The sequence below is a fragment of the Geotrypetes seraphini genome, chromosome 6 (assembly GCF_902459505.1).
Source record: "Geotrypetes seraphini chromosome 6, aGeoSer1.1, whole genome shotgun sequence".
Classification (NCBI taxonomy): Eukaryota; Metazoa; Chordata; class Amphibia; order Gymnophiona; family Dermophiidae; genus Geotrypetes; species Geotrypetes seraphini.
Window position 1 is genome coordinate 12,394,512 of NC_047089.1, and position 18,640 is coordinate 12,413,151.

Genomic DNA, 18,640 nt, shown 5'->3' on the forward strand with positions numbered 1-18,640 from the left:
TAAACAAAAAAATGGGTCACATACTAATCACCCCAATCCCCAAAGACCAGAAAGCCCCCTCAGCCTTGACAACCAATTTCAGACCCATAGCAAGCATTCCCCTCTTCACAAAGATACAGGAAGGACTGGTCAACCTTCAATTAGTCAACTACCTGGACAAATTTAACCTCCTTAGCGAACACCAATCAGGATTCAGGAAAGGATACAACACTGAAACTGTCCTAGCCTCCTTACTGAACCACCTCTATGATCTCTTCAGTAAAGGCAAAAGCGCACTGATCCTACAATTAGATCTCAGCAGTGCGTTCGATTTGGTAGACCATGAAATCATGCTACTGTGCCTTGAAGCAATGGGAATATCAGGAAAGGCAAAGAAATGGTTCCAAGAATTCCTAACAAACAGATCCTACAGAGTAATTGGCAATGGAAACTACTCCAAACCATGGAAAAACCCATCAGGCGTGCCTCAAGGTTCCCCCCTATCACCCACACTTTTCAATATCTATATCGCCTCCTTAGGCCACCTACTACAAAAATTAAATTTAATACACTACATTTACGCCGACGACATATCCATCCTTATACCCTTAAACGACATCACAAAAGAAATTGTAGATAACCTCTCATACACAATGACCGAAATCAATAAATGGACCAACAACTTCAAACTAAAACTAAACGCAGAGAAAACAAAAGTTTTTCTGGCTAGTCCTAATGACAAAATTACGAATACATCGATAAAAATAAACAACCACGAATACCCAATTTCCAAAAACATAAAAATACTAGGTATCACGCTAGACACTCATCTAACTATGACTGACCACACCAACTCACTAGTCAAAAAATGCTTTTACACGTTATGGAAACTAAGAACCATAAAAAAATACTTTGACCCTACATCATTCAGGTTGCTGGTACAAGCACTGACCCTATCCCTTCTTGATTATTGCAACATCATATATCTGGGCATCCCACAAAAAACAATCAAAAAACTAAGACTCATACAAAACACCGCCGTCCGCCTAATTTTCGGACTAAGAAAAAACGACCACATCAGCCCCTACTATAAAAAACTGCATTGGCTTCCAATAGAAGCGCGAATTATATTCAAATTTGCTTGCACCTGTTTTAAACAAGCCTGGGGAATAGCACCTTCATATCTACAAACACACTTCACCCTACACAACCCCACAAGAACGACCAGGAACAAAAACATCTTTGCATACCCAAAGATTACAGGCTGCAGATACAAAGCCTTCCTGGATAGAACCTTTAAGTTCCAAGCGAACAGACAGCAAATCTGGCTGAAAAACCACATAATCAAACCCAATGTAACTTATAATGCATTCCGCAAAACAATCAAAACTGCCCTATTCGCAAAATACATTGACTAAAACGGTCCCCAACGCCACCAGGTCTCCTCTCCCCATTAAACGCATTTTCTCTCTCTCTACAAACCCCTCATACCTTGATCTCCTCGAATCCAGAACTCCAACTCATGGTTGTTCTAAATCCCTCAGACACTCATTACCCTTAGATCTCCAATCAATTAATACGTAACTTTCGCCTCTAAACTATTGTATTGCATTTAGACTCTTTGTACGATATTGTATTTAGACTTAATGTATAGTATTGTATTTAGACTTAATGTATAGTATTGTTATTCAGACTCACGGTATTGTATAGTATCGTATTGTATGTGGATCTATTGTTTTGTTTTGTATTGTTTTAAAACCTTTAATATTCGCTGAATGTCCAGCCTTCTTACTATGTAAACCGCCTAGAAGTCGTCTGACTGTGGCGGTATAGAAAAATAAAGTTATTATTATTAAAGTTATTATTATTATTATTATTATTAAATATTGATTCCTCTTTGTCAGGAGCTTCAATGAGTCCCCTCGAACGTTCTCATCCCATTCACCCAGTATCTAGTGATAGTAGGAATATAAACCCTACTAATTCCAACGGACAAGTGGTATCCTCCACCCACATTAATAAATTAGTTTATACTGAAATACCTAAACCACTGATTTTTTCAGTTGGAGTGGAGGAAAATCCACTAAAAGAGGAAACACAAGATATTACCCTTGAAGACATGGCTAGGAATTTCTAGAGTGGAAGGGTTTCTCAGGACAATGATGAGACAAATGGGGGACTTTTCTCAGTCAGTTTCTCATAAATTAGAAAATGTGGATTCCAATTTAATTTGTTTGGATAAACGATTAAATGTTATGGAGACTCAATGTAATACACTTCAAGCTGTTTCGGTATCTGCTGTTAAAGATTCTACGGTGATACATGCTAAAATAGAATCTATGGAAAATATGAATAGAGGGAAAAATCTACGCTTAGTCAATTTCCCAATAACTCATTTATTGTCACCTGAAATTCTATTAAGGAAATTTTTTAAAGAAGTATTGGGATTGGCTAATGCTGAGAATTTTCTAATAGCCCAGGAGGTGGACCATCTGGTCACTACTGAAGTAAATTTGACTGAGTTTTTGGAGGATACTCAGGATGTGATTCAGAGCCGGTCCACATTGGTGATAACATGCATGAGTGAAATAGATAAGATGTTATTAATGAAACTTTACTTTAAAAATAGGTTAATGAAATTTTGTGGAGATTTGGTTAAGATTTTTCTGGATGTCTCTAGAACAACTCAAATGAGAAGAAAATAATTTTTGAAGTTAAAAGCTAGAGTTTTAGCTCTAGAGACATCTTTTTACCTGAAATTTCCTTGTAAATGTTTTGTTAAGTTGCAAGATATTGAGTATGTTTTTTGGGACCCCATACAATTACAGCAATTTTTAGTAGCGAGAGAACAGAAATGATTTTGTTTCATCTGTAGAGAATAAAAGGAGAAATTAGAATCCCTATTAGTAAGGAATGATTCAAGGTTCGCTAGGACGAACTGAGAATTTTTGTCCTTAATCTTTTCCTTTAAACTTGTTTGTTTAGAAATTGTAACATGTTTCCCCGTAATGTGGGCTTAAAAATAATTTTGTATGAATGAATGATTATGAATTGTTTTGAGAGATTTTTCTTTTTTTCCTTGAATTATTGGATATTGTAAATGTATTCAAAAGCATAAATTTAAAAAAAAAAAGATCTCGAGTAAATTTCAGGTGAGGAGCGGAGTCCCCCAGGGATCAGCGCTTTCAGCGTTACTATTCAATATTTATATGGCCACAATTGGTCAGTTATTCCAATCTTTAGGGGTTGAATACTGCATATATGCGGATGATATCATCATCTTCTTCCCAGTGTGTGTATGGAGGGATGGGTTAGAAAAATTGATGAGTAATTATATGAGTAAAATTACTAGATGGATGGAAAGGCAAGGCTTGAGATTAAACGTAGAAAAGACAGGTAATGTTTGTGGGTAAATCTGACCGGGTCAGTTGGCCAAAAAACATTAAAAGTGATAGATGAGGTATTGTTGGTGAGACAGTCCTAGTAGTAAAATTGGACCCAGGACTTACAATGAATTGTCAAGTGGTAAAGACAGTGCAAGTATGCTTTGCACAGATATATTTATTGTATCGTTTAAAACCAATGCTGTAACCAGTTGACTTTTGTGCTGTTCTACAAGCACTGATTTTGTTGCGGCTGGACTACTGCAATATCCTGTATCTGGGAATAAATAAAACCAGGTGCAGGGTATTGCAGGTGATCCAGAATAAGAACATAAGCAGTGCCTCCGCCGGGTCAGACCACAGGTCCATCCTGCCCAGCAGTCCGCTCCCGCGGCGGCCCAAACAGGTCACGACCTGTCTGTATCACCAGAAGGGGCCACCTTGGTTTCTCATTTAAGTCCTGTCTTCCTATCGAAGTCCTAACCCTCCGGTCTTGCACATGCACGACTGGTTTGGTTTCTATACTCATTACCTGGTTAGCTTTCTATACTTGTGTTACATCCCAGCTCCTCCCTCAGTATCCCATGATCCCTTTATCCTTCAGGAATCCGTCCAATCCCTGTTTGAATCCCTGTACCATACTCTGCCTGATCACTTCCTCCGGTAGCGCATTCCAAGTGTCCACGACCCTTTGGGTGAAAAAAAACTTCCTTGCGTTTGTTTTGAACCTATCTCCCTTCAGTTTCTCCGAATGCCCCCTCGTATTTGCTGTCAGATTGATAACTGGAATGCCAAGATATGAGCATATTACCCCATATCTCCGTCAACTTCATTGGCTACCAGTTGTATTTAGAATCCAATATAAAGCAATTATGCATTGCCAGCAATTTCTATATGGCACGATTCCCGAATTTTTTAAGAGTTTGATGTCTGGTTACCAACCGTCAAGATCATTGCGTTCTGAAAATTCAGCACTGTTAAAAACAAAGGCCAATCCCAAGTATGTGGAAACAAATAGTATGACGTTTTCATGTGCAGAAGTAAAACTGTGGAATGGCCTTGTTGACCAAATTCAGAAATATGGTGATAGGAGTTCGTTCAGGAAACTGCTGAAAGCACAATTATTTGTTGATGCATTTCTTTGAGCATTTGACCTATTGTAAGGATTGAATCTTTCTGCCTTTTCTTTTATCTGTTCTGACCTGATATCTTCTATTATGACTCAGATAAAACAGTGGACAATTAATTTCAAACTGAAACTCAATACGGAAAAGACCAAACTTTTCTTAGTTAGTCCCAACGACAAAATAACAAACTCATTGCTTCATCTTAATGGTCATGACTACCCGATTATTAAATCTATCAAAATTCTGGGAGTCACACTAGACTTGACATTTAACACTAGCAGAACACACGAACTTAGTGGTACAAAAATGCTTTTTTACATTGTGGAAATTAAGAACCATAAAAAAATATTTTGATCATTTATCGTTCAGACTATTGGTGCAGGCATTAGTTTTATCTATTTTAGACTATTGTAACATCATCTATTTAGAAGCACCCAAAAAATATCTAAGGAAATTAAGGATAATTCAGAATACAACTGTTCGATTGAGTTTTGGTTTAAAAAAAGAACTTCTCTGTTCTATCGTTGGCCTAACATAGGAGTTTGAGTAGGGATACTAACGTTTAATTTGGACTGTTAAAAAAAGAACGACCATATTAGTCCATATTATTGTTTACTTCATTGGTTGCCTTTGGAGGCAAGAGTATTATTCAAATTTTCCTATATCTGCTTTAAGCTGATATCGGGATTGTCCCCAGCTTACCTTTTTCCTCATTTTGTGTTGCATAGACCATCAAGAGAAACTAGAAACTTCTACTTATTTACTTATCCAAAAAGTAATGGGTGTAGATATAAGACCTTCTTAGATAGGACCCTAGCATTTCAAGCTGGTAGGCAACAATCTTGGTTAATTACCGTATTTTCGCGGATATAACGCGTGCGTTATACGCGTTTTTACCTACCGCGCATACCCCTCGCGCGTTATATGCCTGAGCGCGGTATACAAAAGTTTTTAAACATAGTTCCCACCCCGCCCGACGCCCGATTCACCCCCCCAGCAGGACCGCTCGCACCCCCCCCCCCGAACGACCGCTCGCACGCGCTCCCACCCGCACCCGCATCCACGATCGGAGCAAGAGGGAGCCCAAGCCCTCTTGCCCGGCCGACTCCCCGACGTCCGATACATCCCCCCCCGGCAGGACCACTCGCACCCCCACCCCGAAGGACCGCCGACTTCCCGACAATATCGGGCCAGAAGGGAGCCCAAACCCTCCTGGCCACGGCGACCCCCTAACCCCACCCCGCACTACATTACGGGCAGGAGGGATCCCAGGCCCTCCTGCCCTCGACGCAAACCCCCCTCCCCCCCAACGACCGCCCCCCCCCAAGAACCTCCGACCGCCCCCCCAGCCGACCCGCGACCCCCCTGGCCGACCCCCACGACCCCCCCACCCCCCTTCCCCGTACCTTTAGTAGTTGGCCGGACAGACGGGAGCCAAACCCGCCTGTCCGGCAGGCAGCCAACGAAGGAATGAGGCCGGATTGGCCCATCCGTCCTAAAGCTCCGCCTACTGGTGGGGCCTAAGGCGCGTGGGCCAATCAGAATAGGCCCTGGAGCCTTAGGTCCCACCTGGGGGCGCGGCCTGAGACACATGGTCGGGTTGGGCCCATGTGCCTCAGGCCGCGCCCCCAGGTGGGTCCTAAGGCTCCAGGGCCTATTCTGATTGGCCCACGCGCCTTAGGCCCCACCAGTAGGCGGAGCTTTAGGACGGATGGGCCAATCCGGCCTCATTCCTTCGTTGGCTGCCTGCCGGACAGGCGGGTTTGGCTCCCGTCTGTCCGGCCAACTACCAAAGGTACGGGGAAGGGGGGTGGGGGGGTCGTGGGGGTCGGCCAGGGGGGTCGCGGGTCGGCTGGGGGGGCGGTCGGAGGTTCTTGGGGGGGGCGGTCGTTGGGGGGAGGGGGTTTGCGTCGAGGGCAGGAGGGCCTGGGATCCCTCCTGCCCGTAATGTAGTGCGGGGTGGGGTTAGGGGGTCGCCGTGGCCAGGAGGGTTTGGGCTCCCTTCTGGCCCAACTACACAAAGGTACGGGGAAGGCGGGTGGGGGTGTCGTGGGGGTCGGCCAGGGGGGTCGCGGGTCGGCTGGGGGACGGGCGGAGGTTCTTGGGGGGGGGCGGTCGTTGGGGGGGGGGGGTTTGCGTCGAGGGCAGGAGGGCCTGGGATCCCTCCTGCCCGTAATGTAGTGCGGGGTGGGGTTAGGGTGTCGCCGTGGCCAGGAGGGTTTGGGCTCCCTCCTGGCCCGATATTGTTGGGGAGTCGGCGGTCCTTCGGGGTGAGGGTGCGAGTGGTCCTGCCGGGGGGGGGGGGATGTATCGGACGTCGGGGGGGGCATCAGGCTTTCAGGATGGGGACAGACCTTCAAGGGGGGACAGGACTTCAAGGGGGGACAGTGCACGGAAAGTCAGGGGGGGTGAACGGAGAGTCGGGACAGCACGGAAAGTCAGGGCAGTGCACGGAAGTCAGGGGGGGTGAACGGAGAGTCGGGACAGCGCACGGAAAGTCAGGGCGGGCGAAAGGAGCGTCGGGCATCATGCGCGGTATACCCGTGAGCGCGGTATACAAAAGTTTTTGTACATATCGTGATTTCTGCGCGCTATACCCGTGTGCGCGTTTTACACGGGTGCGCGTTATATCCGCGAAAATACGGTAAATGTATTCAGCAAGCTATGTTATACTATTGCAGTTTTTGGAAATTAATTAAGACCATTTTGTTCGATGAGTTTATTACTTAGTGAGTTTTATTATTGAAATTCTATTTTACGAATATTTGTATTTTTTTTACTGGATTATTGCATTTCGCTGATTGTCTAGCTCTTTTTAATGTAAACCGACTAGAACTTTTGGTTATGGCGGTATAAATGAATAAAGTTATTATTATCATTATTATTATTATTTTATGTATGTAACTTTATTGTAAGCCGGTTTGGAATAAAACTGTATAGAAATTTTAAAAATAAATAAATAAGTATAATGTGAGGCTACCATATCGCTATTAAAAAAAGAGAGCAACATCGACAGAAAGTGTACTTGCATAATAGCAATGAACATCAGCAAGCAAAGCCTGTGAATAATAAAATGAAATTGAAAAAAAAACAAGCCATAAAAGAACTCCAAACTGAGGGTGGTACAGGTATCCCACTTGCCTTTACCTTGTAGTACTTCTCATTGACATGACCATGAATTAGAATGGAGGGGAGAGGAGATAAGATGTGAAGGTCAAAGAGCCACCAAGAGCCACCTTTTCTTTTAAAGGAGTCAGGGCAAACTTCAGGTCCACTTGCCCACTGAGAAGTAGAGATCCACTCAAAGGTCACAAATGGGGAAGGGGTATGGGGGAGTCTCCGGTGCATTGTTCTTAGGGCAGGGTTGCTTGGAACCTAAGGAGTCCAAGTAAATAGAAGTTAACAACTTTACCTCTAAGGTTCATGTTAAAAAAAAAAATCAAAATCAAAAGTTGAAATTTTAAAAACCTTTTTTAAAGTTTTGCGTACTTTGCTTTCATTGGATATAATTCCATATGCAAGTTTTTCATTCTGGGAACATGCACTAAAAGCACATTTTAATATGCATTTTTCCATATTAAAACTTATATTAAATGCAGGAATAAAATTAGTGTGGAAAAATGTATATTAAAATCCCAATAAAATGGCATACTTAGGTAGTGCATTTTATTACTTTGGGGCCAGAGAATGAATCAGGTTGGAATTATCTTGGAAACTGGGGGGGGGGGGGGGGAGGGGAGGGGAATAAGGATATAGTCCTAGACTTAAGCTACCTGAAGAAACTTCTGCTGTTATAATAGATACCTTTACTGCCTGGCCACGGTGGTTATGGTGTGTGGAAAAACAGGTGGCATAATGATCACTATTTCTCCAAATCCCCCCTCCACTCAATCACCCAGTTTTCATCTTGACTCTTTCTTGTTCATTGTCCCCATCCTTTACTATCTATTCTTAGTTATATTTTTGTGTTTCTGCTCTTATTAGATCACATCACTGGCCCTTGAAATGCAAACAAACCCACTGTGATTACTACCTTTTTTTGTGAGAGATTCACAGTATTTGAACAGTTGTCTCTTGTTTTATTTGTGAAATATGTACCACATACTTGTTTATAATTTCAGAGAATGGGGTTTTATTTATCTTCCTTACAGATCCAAGCTTAGTCTTTTTCAGTCAAGAATAACTTTACAGAAGGCAAATGTAAAGGTGAGTTTTCCCCAGAACTATTTTAAGCAAAAAAAAAAAAAATCATTAATGGCCACATTTCAGACATCAAACGTATAAAAGAGTTTTTCATGATAAAAGAAACACATTCAGATTAGCCAGTTCTGCCTTTTGAATATTCAGACCCTTTGGATGTTTTAGAATCAATATGCCAAATTTTTCTGAAATTTTGAAGTCAAGTGGCATAGAGCTCCTTACTAAGCTGCGCTAGCGATTTTAGCGTGCGCTGAAGATTAGCACACGCTAACCCCCGTGCTACGTAGAAAATGCTAATGCCAGTTCTATGGAAGCGTTAGCATGTAGCACGTTCTAAAACCACTAGCACAGCCCTTAGTATCTTATCCTGGCAACATGAAAATGTTGTTCTGTGAAAGCGATGAATGAACACTAGTAATCAGCCAGTTCATTGTATAAATAAAACATGTAAAATATTTGTGCATATTCTTATTGCAGTATTAGCTCTTAAAGGGCACAAAATCTGAACTTTTCTAAACACTTGAAATTGAATATTTTGGAGTGAACTAGCAGAATCCACTATTCCATTCAAACTGAAGTAACATAGATGCAGACTAATTAAAACATCCATTGAGAAATCTTAAATTAATGTGTAGAACTATGGAAAAAATTCCTCCCCTTCAAGCTTCAGGAGCACTGTATTTCATAACTGTGTGAAAATTCCCCACTTTTTGCTCAGAATGTAAAATTATGAACTATGGTACATCTAGGAATTAGGGGACACATTGTTTCTCTCTTATTGGTGAACCAATTCTGACAGTGTTCCCTTTTCTAAACATAGTTAAAAGCCCGCCGTTCTGAGTGCAACACAAAAGCAACCCATGCCAGAAATGACTATCTCCTTACGTTAGCAGCTGCTAATGCACACCAGGATCGCTACTACCAGACAGATTTAATTAACATTATTAAGGTAAGGGTGTGTGTATTTATTCTTTGATTCAAAGAGCATTTATTAAATTTCTTTTTCTTTTATTGTGATCTTTTACAAATCATATAGAAACATCAAGCATAAAATGTAATAAGAAATTTGGAAAACATTTTCTTAAATGTAATACTTGTTCTTGTAGCCCACCATAAGAATAGGGAGGGAGATCCACTAAATCTAGAATTTGTTTTGGATTTTTCTTTTTATGTTTGAATTTGCTTTCATTGTGATAGCTCTGGCTGTGAGAGAGCATGGAATCTGAGGTCGACAGTCTGCTTCCAAGGGAGAAACTGCTTTGCAGTGCACCCACTTGGACAGTCTGTACTAACACTTTTGGGGCTTAGAGACTGTTCCCTTGGGAGCAAGGCTTGCCCCAGGTTCATTCGCAGTGGGCTTGAGTGCAGGCTAAGTGGCTCTGTGGCAGTTTTTCCATGATCAAATGGTTAAAATTTGTTAATCTAGTATATGTTTAATGTTATGAGCAGAACAGACATGTTTCTCAGGGAGTGTCTTCGTACCCCTCCCTATATTATTTCCTCTCCAGGGCTGACTCATCTGCTCTGATATGAATTGAGGAGTTGAAGGACAGCCCAGATGGATGGGAGGAAGAGCAAAAGAATGTTAATGAAGCTCCCTACAAGAGTTCTTGTGAGAAGAGGTTGACTACCCACTTATTTAGGAATGGAGTGTCTTTCTACCAGAAAGAAGATTTATGAGTTAAGAACCTAATCTTTCCTTCCTTTTCACTAAGTACTCCTCAAGGCATCAAGAGAGATGGAACACTTAAACCCCAATAAAATATTGCCAAAGAGAATTTCTTTTCAAGTGATTCACTTGGGTTATCGCTGTCCCTTGGGTTTTAATATTATAAAGGTAGTTTCATGAGACATGAAGTGAAACTCACCTGATCTGGTTGAAAGCCAAGAGACATAGCTTATCATCTTGTCATTTATGCTAGCACACACCAAATGTGTGTCTGGTTGTTCAGAAAACATCTATAGTACCATGTCCTTCATGTATGGCGACCAGTGCTGGACGCAGTATTCCAGGTGAGGGCGTACCATGGCCCGGTACAGCGGCATGATAACCTTCTTAATCATTCCTAGCATTCTGTTTGCCCTTTTTGCCGCCACCGTACATTGCACAGATGGCTTCATCGACTTGTCAACCAGTACTCCCAAGTCTCTTTGCTGGGGGAGTCTCTCCAAATACTGCTCCGGACATTCTGTTTTCGTGTATAAGATTTTTGTTACCGACACGCATCACCTTACACTTATCCACGTTGAACCTCATTTGCCATGTTGCGGCCCATTTCTCGAGCGTGTTTGTCACGTTGCAGTTCTTCGCAATCCTCCTGCGTCTTCAGTACTTTGAATAACTTAGTATCATCTGCAAATTTAATCACCTCACTTGTCGTGCCAATTTCCAGATCGTTTATAAATATGTTGAAGAGCATGGGCCCAAGCACTGAACCCTGCAACACTCCACTGGTGATGCTTTTCCAGTCCGAGTATTGTCCATTTACTCCCACTCTATCCGCCAGCCAGTTTTTAATCCACGTGAGTATTTCACCCTCGATTCCATGGCTCGTAATTTTTCAAAGTAGTCGTTGAGGCGGAACCTTGTCAGACGCATTCTGAAAATCCAGATATACAATGTCAACCAGGTCACCTTTGTCTATCTGCTTGTTTACTCTCTCGAAGAAGTGCAGCAAGTTCTTCAAGCAAGATCTTCTTTTGCTGAAGCCGTGCTGGCTGGTCCTCATCAAATATGTCCGTCAAAGGGCTCAATGATGTGGTCCTTTATCAGCACCTCTACCATCTTTCCCGGTACCAAGGTCAGACTCACCGGTCTGTAGTTTCCCAGATCACCCCTTGAACCTTTCTTGAAGATCGGCATAACATTCGCCACCTTCCAGTCTTTCGGAATCCTTCCTGATTTGATCGACAGATTGGCTATTAGTTGAAGCAGTTCAGCTCTAGCCCTTTTCAGTTCCTTGATTACCCTCGGATGGATGCCATCCTGTCCTGGGGATTTATCATTTTTAAGCCTATCAATCTATCTGCACACCTCTTCTAGACTGACCGTCAATCCTTTCAGTTTTCCGTCTTAGTTTCCCGCGGATTGCTTGTCGGCTTCCAGTATGTTATGTATATCCTCTTCAGTAAACACAGACGCAAAAAAATGTGTTCAGTTCGTCGGCTATGGCTTTGTCCTCCTTTAGCACTCCCTTTATTCCAAGGTCATCCAACGGCCCCCACCGCTTCCTTTGCAGGTCGTTTCCCCTTAACATATTGAAAGAACGGCTTGAAGTTTTTTGCCTCCTTGGCTATTTTTTCCTCTTAGTCTCTTATGGCCCCTCTTACCGCATTTGATGCTGTTTGTCTGCCTTTCCAAGTATTGGTAAGCTGGATTTTTGTTCCAGCTGGATTTTTGATCCAGCTGTTATAAGAGTACTATCAGAATGGGTTTAGCATTTATTTGGGGGGGAGGGGGTCCCTGGTTTAGGGACCCCCTTCTGACAGTGCAGCCTGTCTCTCCCTATAACACTGTTTTGTCATTCAGGTTTTTAATGTTTCACGACCTGTTCTCTCGCTTTTCATTGTTGCTGTTTTGCATTTGTTGATATGAGCAGAATTGACTTACTTGCCAGGGAGTTTCCCCGTTCCCCTCTCTCTTGATATTTTCCTCTTCAGATGTTCCTGGCTGCTTTAAGATTAACTGGTGCTAACTGGAACAGTGATGAGGTAAAAGGAGGAGAGGTTTAAATCTCTGAAGTTTGAGGTTTCCTAGAAAATCCTGGTGGGTAGATGGAAATAACCCACTGGTCCCGGACTATAGTGTAGATTTACAAGAAAGAAGATTATCAAAGATAAGAACCTAATCTTTCGTTATGACTGTTTGGGTTGAGATGGAGGAAAATGTATAACTATTTCATTCAGTTGTTGAAAACTACTGTAAATAACTTTTTTAGATCTGCTAAGTTGTAACTTCTTTTTAGGTAAGAGAGAGTTAACAGATTGTAGTTAAAAAAAAAAAAAAAATTAAACCTATATATTTTGAAAAATTTGGAGCACCATAGCATATAATCAGATTACAATTGATTCAAGCAGAATCAATTAGAATATAACTAGATTGGGTACATAGACCAGTGTGAAGTTTAGAATTACACCTTTGAATGCCTTAATAGTAATTGCCATTACATTTTATTTCTGGTTTTTGTTTGGTTTTTTAGGTCATCAGTTTGTATTAATTTTTTCCTATTGTTGTTTCCAAAGTAAGACTATGTTTGTGGCATATTGTTGATTTACTATTATAATCTTATATATTTGACAGCATACTCGATGCCCAAATCACCTGGCAGGCATCCAATATGCTGAGCTAAGTGCAAACTGCTGCTTAGATAAAGCTCTTTGTGTAGATACAGTAAAACTTTATTCAAATGCCCTTGTAATGACTTTTGGAGTGTGTACAGACATGGTCTTGTTTAGCTTGAAAGCTCTGAATGTGGTTTTGGCTCTCCGTGAAATAGCACAGAATAGATGAGAGAACAACATTGTCAAGCAATTGTATTCATCCAAATGTTTTTTTCATTTACAAGAAAAACATCTGCTAGGAAGAAAATAGTAATTTGAATATTTTCATTTTTTTAAAAAAATTACTTTATCTTAGTGGTCCAAATGAATGAATAAACATTTGCAAACTTGTAGTTTCCAAGTTTATTTGACATTTGATATACCGCAATGGAAGAACATCTATGCAGTTTACATATAAAAACTAATAGTTAAAATAATATAAGTAAAGGTAGAACTCCAATATCAATAGTAAAGGCAAGAAATTAGACTAATATTTTTTATTTGGATTCTTTGTGTGGTAGATTTAGGTATTAAGACAAGCCTTGATATATTTTTCTTATTTAGGAGCCAGTGACCGACACAGTTGGTCCCTTCCTTCGCCATCACTACCATCTGCATAAAATTGAATGGGGGAGGGGAGAAGAGGTCCTGATCTGTTAATGCTATTTTCCTTGTTCCATGTCTAATGGAAGAAAAAGCTTTGTAAATCAGGTGCTTAATATACCACTATAAAAACACAGCTAGCAGCTTAGGGTTACCATACTGTCTGGGTGCCCAGAGAGATTTCCAAAACCCGGCAGTTTGTCTGGGTTTTGGAGGGCCCCAAACTCGGGGCCGCGTCTCAATGGCCTCTTCACATGTGCGGACGTCGGCATGACAACATCACACTCATGCATGTGACATCATTGCGCCAACGTCCATGTATGTACAGAGGTCTTCCAGACATGACCCCAAGCTCAGGGAAGGAGACAAGGTTTGTGTGGGGGTGGGGCTGGAGACGGAACAAGGTGGGGCCAGGTGTCCTCTTCTTTTTTTCTTTTTTAAAAAAAGATGAAATCTGGTAACTGCAGCAGCTCCCTCACTACTCAGTCTCTTATCTCTTCCTTTCTCATCAATTCCCCCCCGCCCCCGGGAAGAGAGTTGTTTGTCTCCCCAGCTTCTGCCCACACACCCCTAAAGTTAGTTGCATCTGTTTCTCCCTCCCCCTCCCCCATTAGGCCACTTCTCTTTACTTTGATCTTCCTTTTAGCTGACTTCACTATCATGGAAAACAGGAGCTTCTTCCTCTCAGAGTATTCCTCATGGCACCTGTCATTTCAGATCACCTTGTTTTTAATCACTATGATAAATGGTGTTTGTGTGTATTAACTCCAGGTATTTTTGGCTGCCTTCAAAAGCATGCAGAAAACAATTTTTAGCCACATAAGTTGCAATGATTTTCAAAGTAGAAATGAGCACATACTGATTTTTAGTCATTTGTAATATATTTTTCGTGAGAACTTAAGTGAACCTTGTGTCCTGTTTTCCACAATAGCCAGTTTGGATTATTAGGAAACATGCAGAAGATCATTTCTCTGTTGCTCCTTCCCAGGTGAGGTGGTGATTTTATGCCTCTCGTGCTATGTATTACATCTGTTGTTCTAAGGAAAGCAATAACAATTATTTTCTTTATTTAGCAAACTTGAAGCCGCCTCTTATGTATCATTCAGTTTTTGTTATCAGTAAATAGCCCATATTTGACAATTATGGGGCTTGCATTAGTGTGTGTTACTGTATTATAACATCAATGGGGGGGGGGGGTGATCTTCTTTTTTGCCACAGATTAGGAATAGGCCCCTTGACTTGTAAACTGTCTGTGGACAGGGAAATATACATAAATGTAGGTCACCTTGAGCTCAAAACAACAAAATCCAAATACAGTATAATCTTGTTATAACGGACTCGCTTATAACGGAATGGTTCTCCCTTCTTCTTCAACTCAGTTCCAGGGAGCCCATACTTCTTCCAGTGTTTCCTTCTCTACTTACTCAGCGTCAGCAGTCCTTTCTACATCCCAACCTACAGTCTCTGCACCTGACAGCTTGGTATCTCTCGGGCTGAGCTCGTCTCACTCTCTTCTTTCTCAGCCTGTCCGTTCTATCTTGATGCTTCCAGGAAGCCGGCCACTCTTCAATGTTACCAACAGAAGTGGACCCAGTTTTCTTTCTGGTGCTTTCGGCATCATCATGATTCAACTTCACTAGCAGTAGAACTTGTGTTGGATTATCTTCTTTCTTTGTCTAACTCTGGTCTCAAGTCTACCTCTATCAGAGTCCACCTCAGTGCCATTACTGCTTTTCATGAGCCAGTTCACGGGAAACCTCTCAGGGCTCATCCTTTGGTTTCCAGATTCATGCGGGGGCTTTTCAATGTGAAACCACCTCTCAAGCCCCCTCCTGTTGTCTGGGATCTTAATGTGGTTCTTTCCGCCTTAATGAACCATTGGCCAAAGCTCATTTCAAATTTCTCACTTGGAAAGTCATCTTCCTTATTGCTCTCACCTCTGCCAGGAGGGTCAGTGAGTTGCATGCACTAGTTGCAGATCCACCTTTCACTGTCTTTCACCATGACAAAGTGGTTTTACGGACACATCCAAAGTTCCTCCCTAAGGTTGTCTCTGACTTTCACCTTAACCAGTCCATTGTCTTACCTGTATTCTTCCCGAAACCTCATTCTCATCCTGGGGAGCAGGCTTTGCATACTTTGGACTGTAAGCGTGCTTTGGCTTACTATTTGGAGCGCACTAAACCTCACTGCTCCTCTCCTCAACTTTTTCTATCTTTTGATCCCAATAAATTAGGTCGTCCTGTTTCTAAACATACGCTATCCAATTGGCTTGCTGCTTGCTTCTCGTTCTGTTATTCTCAGACCGGACTGACACTGGAAGGTTCTGTCACGGCCCATAGGGTTAGAGCTATGGCAGCATCTGTGGCTTTCCTCAGATCAACTCCTATTGAGGAAATCTGCAAAGCTGCTACTTGGTCCTCAGTTCATACTTTTATATCTCATCATTGTCTGGATACATTCTCCAGACGGGATGGTCACTTCGGCCAATCTGTTTTACAAAATTTATTTTCCTGATGGCCAACCTTCCCTCCATCCCTCTTTTTCTTAGCTTAGAGGTCACCCATCAGTTAAGAATATGCTGCCTGCTTGTCCTGGGATAAAGCACAGTTACTTACCGTAACAGGTGTTATCCAGGGACAGCAGGCAGATATTCTTACGTCCCACCCACCTCCCCGGGTTGGCTTCTTAGCTGGCTTATCTTAACTGGGGACCGCGCACCTCAGTCGGGCAGGAAGGCACTCGCGCATGCGCGGTGCGGCCTAACTAGAACTTTCTAAGTTCTTAGAGTGTAATCACTCTAAAATTGTCCGTACCGGGGCTCCGTCGGTACCGTCACCCATCAGTTAAAGAATATCTGCCTGCTGTCACTAGATAACACCTGTTACGGTAAGTAACTGTGCTTTATAGTGGATGAGGTCCACTGGTCCCAGCTGTGTGCCTTTATGAACATGCAGAAAATCACTGCATATAGCGGCTTCGCATATAACGGACAAACAATTTGGTCCCCAGATCTGCTTTTAGCTGTAGCTTTGTTCAGCTATAATGGACATGCAGACTCCGCCTACAAGGCGTGTGGCGTGCCGGTGATATAGTATCAAAAAGCAGCCCAGAAGAAAATGACAAATATTTTTCTTTCCAATGCAGTACGACATAATGCTTTAGAACAGGGGTGACCAATAGGTCGATCGCGATCGACTGGTAGCTCGCCAAGGCAAAGTGAGTCGATCATCCAGGACTCACTTTGCCTTGGCGATCTATTAGGCCGATCAATCTTCCTCTTCCCGACGTCAATTCTGCCGTCGAAGAGGAAGTTCGGGCCAGCCAATCGCTGCCTGGCTAGGCGGAACTTCCTCTCCGACGGCAGAATTGACGTCGGGGAGAGGAAGATTGATCGGCCTGAAGCAGAGAGAGCATGGGGCGGCGGCGGCGGCTTTGGGGCCTGTTATCCATTGGTGGTGTTTGGGTCCTGTTCCCCGATGGTAGCGGCAGTGGCAGTGGCTTGGGGAAGGGCAGGGAGAAAGAAAGAAAGGGGGCAGGCAGGGAAACAGAAGGAAAGAAGAGAAACAGAAAAAAAGAAAGGGGGCATGAAGAGAGAAAGAAAGAAAGGTCAGGGAGAGAGGAAGAAAAAGTTGGGGGAGGGAATGAGGTGTGGAGGAGAGGAAGCATACAGGCTGAAAGAAAGATTAGATGCACAGTCAGAAGAAGAAAGTGCAACCAGAGACTCATGAAATCACCTGACAAGGTAGGAAAAATGATTTTATTTTATTTTAAATTTAGTGATCAAAATGTGTCTGAATTTATATCTGCTGTCTATATTTTACAATATGGTCCCCTTTTACTAAACCACAGTAGAACTTGTGTTGGATTATCTTCTTTCTTTGTCTAACTCTGGTCTCAAGTCTACCTCTATCAGAGTCCACCTCAGTGCCATTACTGCTTTTCATGAGCCAGTTCACGGGAAACCTCTCATGGCTCATCCTTTGGTTTCCAGATTCATGCGGGGGCTTTTCAATGTGAAACCACCTCTCAAGCCCCTTCCTGTTGTCTGGGATCTTAATGTGGTTCTTTCCGCCTTAATGAAGCCTTTTTTAGCGCAGGAAGCCTATGAGTGTCGAGAGCAACGCTGGGCATTCAGCGCAGCTCCCTGCGCTAAAAACTGCTATTGTGGTTTAGTAAAAAGGTAGGGGGTGGGTATTTGTCTGTTTTTGTATGGTTGTTACTGAGGTGACAGTGCATAGAGTCATCTGCTTTGACCTCTTTGAAAAAACCCCGGAATAGGAATGATAATTAACAATTCTATGCGTACAGTGTGCGTTGTGTTTTTTTAAAATTTTATTGTTGGTAGATTATTTTGACTTGGTCATTTTAAAAGTAGCTCGCGAGTCAAAAAAGTGTGGGCATCCCTGCTTTAGAACATCTTTTAGTGTTAGTTTTGCAATCATTTCGTGCTATACCAATGTTTTGCTGAGCTTTCTTATTATTTGTGCAGTGACTGTTGTTCATTGATTGAACGTTGTTTCAAGTTGACCTAAATAAAGTTTTTTAAAAAATGCAACTCTGGATAGAACGGACTGTTTTTCCAGGTCCCTTGAAGTCCGTTATAATGAGATTATATTGTAGCACCAAAAGGTTCCACAAAGGAAATGAAGCAGCAAAACAACCAAAATATTGTGGAACAGAAGTTCATATGTATTAGTTTGTAGTTTAATAAGCTTCTAGCCTACATTGTAATCTTTTGAGCTGTGCTGCTTATTTGTAGTATCTTAACTACTTGATTTTTTTGTGACTTTTATGTTTTTTATTTGAGACAGCTAAGGGCCCTATAAAATCCCTGAGGAAAGCATTTTTATTTTGCCGAAACACGGCCCATGTTGGGTCATTTTTATTGTATACTTTATTTGGTTTCTATCCTGTACGTCATTTGTGACTGTATGCACCTTTTGTGGATTGATTATAGATTATTGTTTGTAAGTTATTTGGACACTTATTATGTAATGTAATGTAATGTAATGCAATTTATTTCTT

At 42.1% G+C, this 18,640-nt stretch overlaps 1 protein-coding gene across 3 annotated transcripts in view; it reads left to right on the plus strand.

The window, feature by feature from the left end:
• FCHSD2 (FCH and double SH3 domains 2) overlaps positions 1 to 18,640 on the plus strand; it is a 330,943-nt gene that overhangs the window by 146,586 nt on the left and 165,717 nt on the right. For all 3 annotated transcript variants that reach the window (XM_033947792.1, XM_033947791.1, XM_033947793.1), the window contains exons 7-8: positions 8,641 to 8,695; positions 9,510 to 9,638. In XM_033947792.1, the coding sequence (XP_033803683.1) occupies positions 8,641 to 8,695; positions 9,510 to 9,638 (184 nt within the window). The remainder of the gene's footprint in view (positions 1 to 8,640; positions 8,696 to 9,509; positions 9,639 to 18,640) is intronic.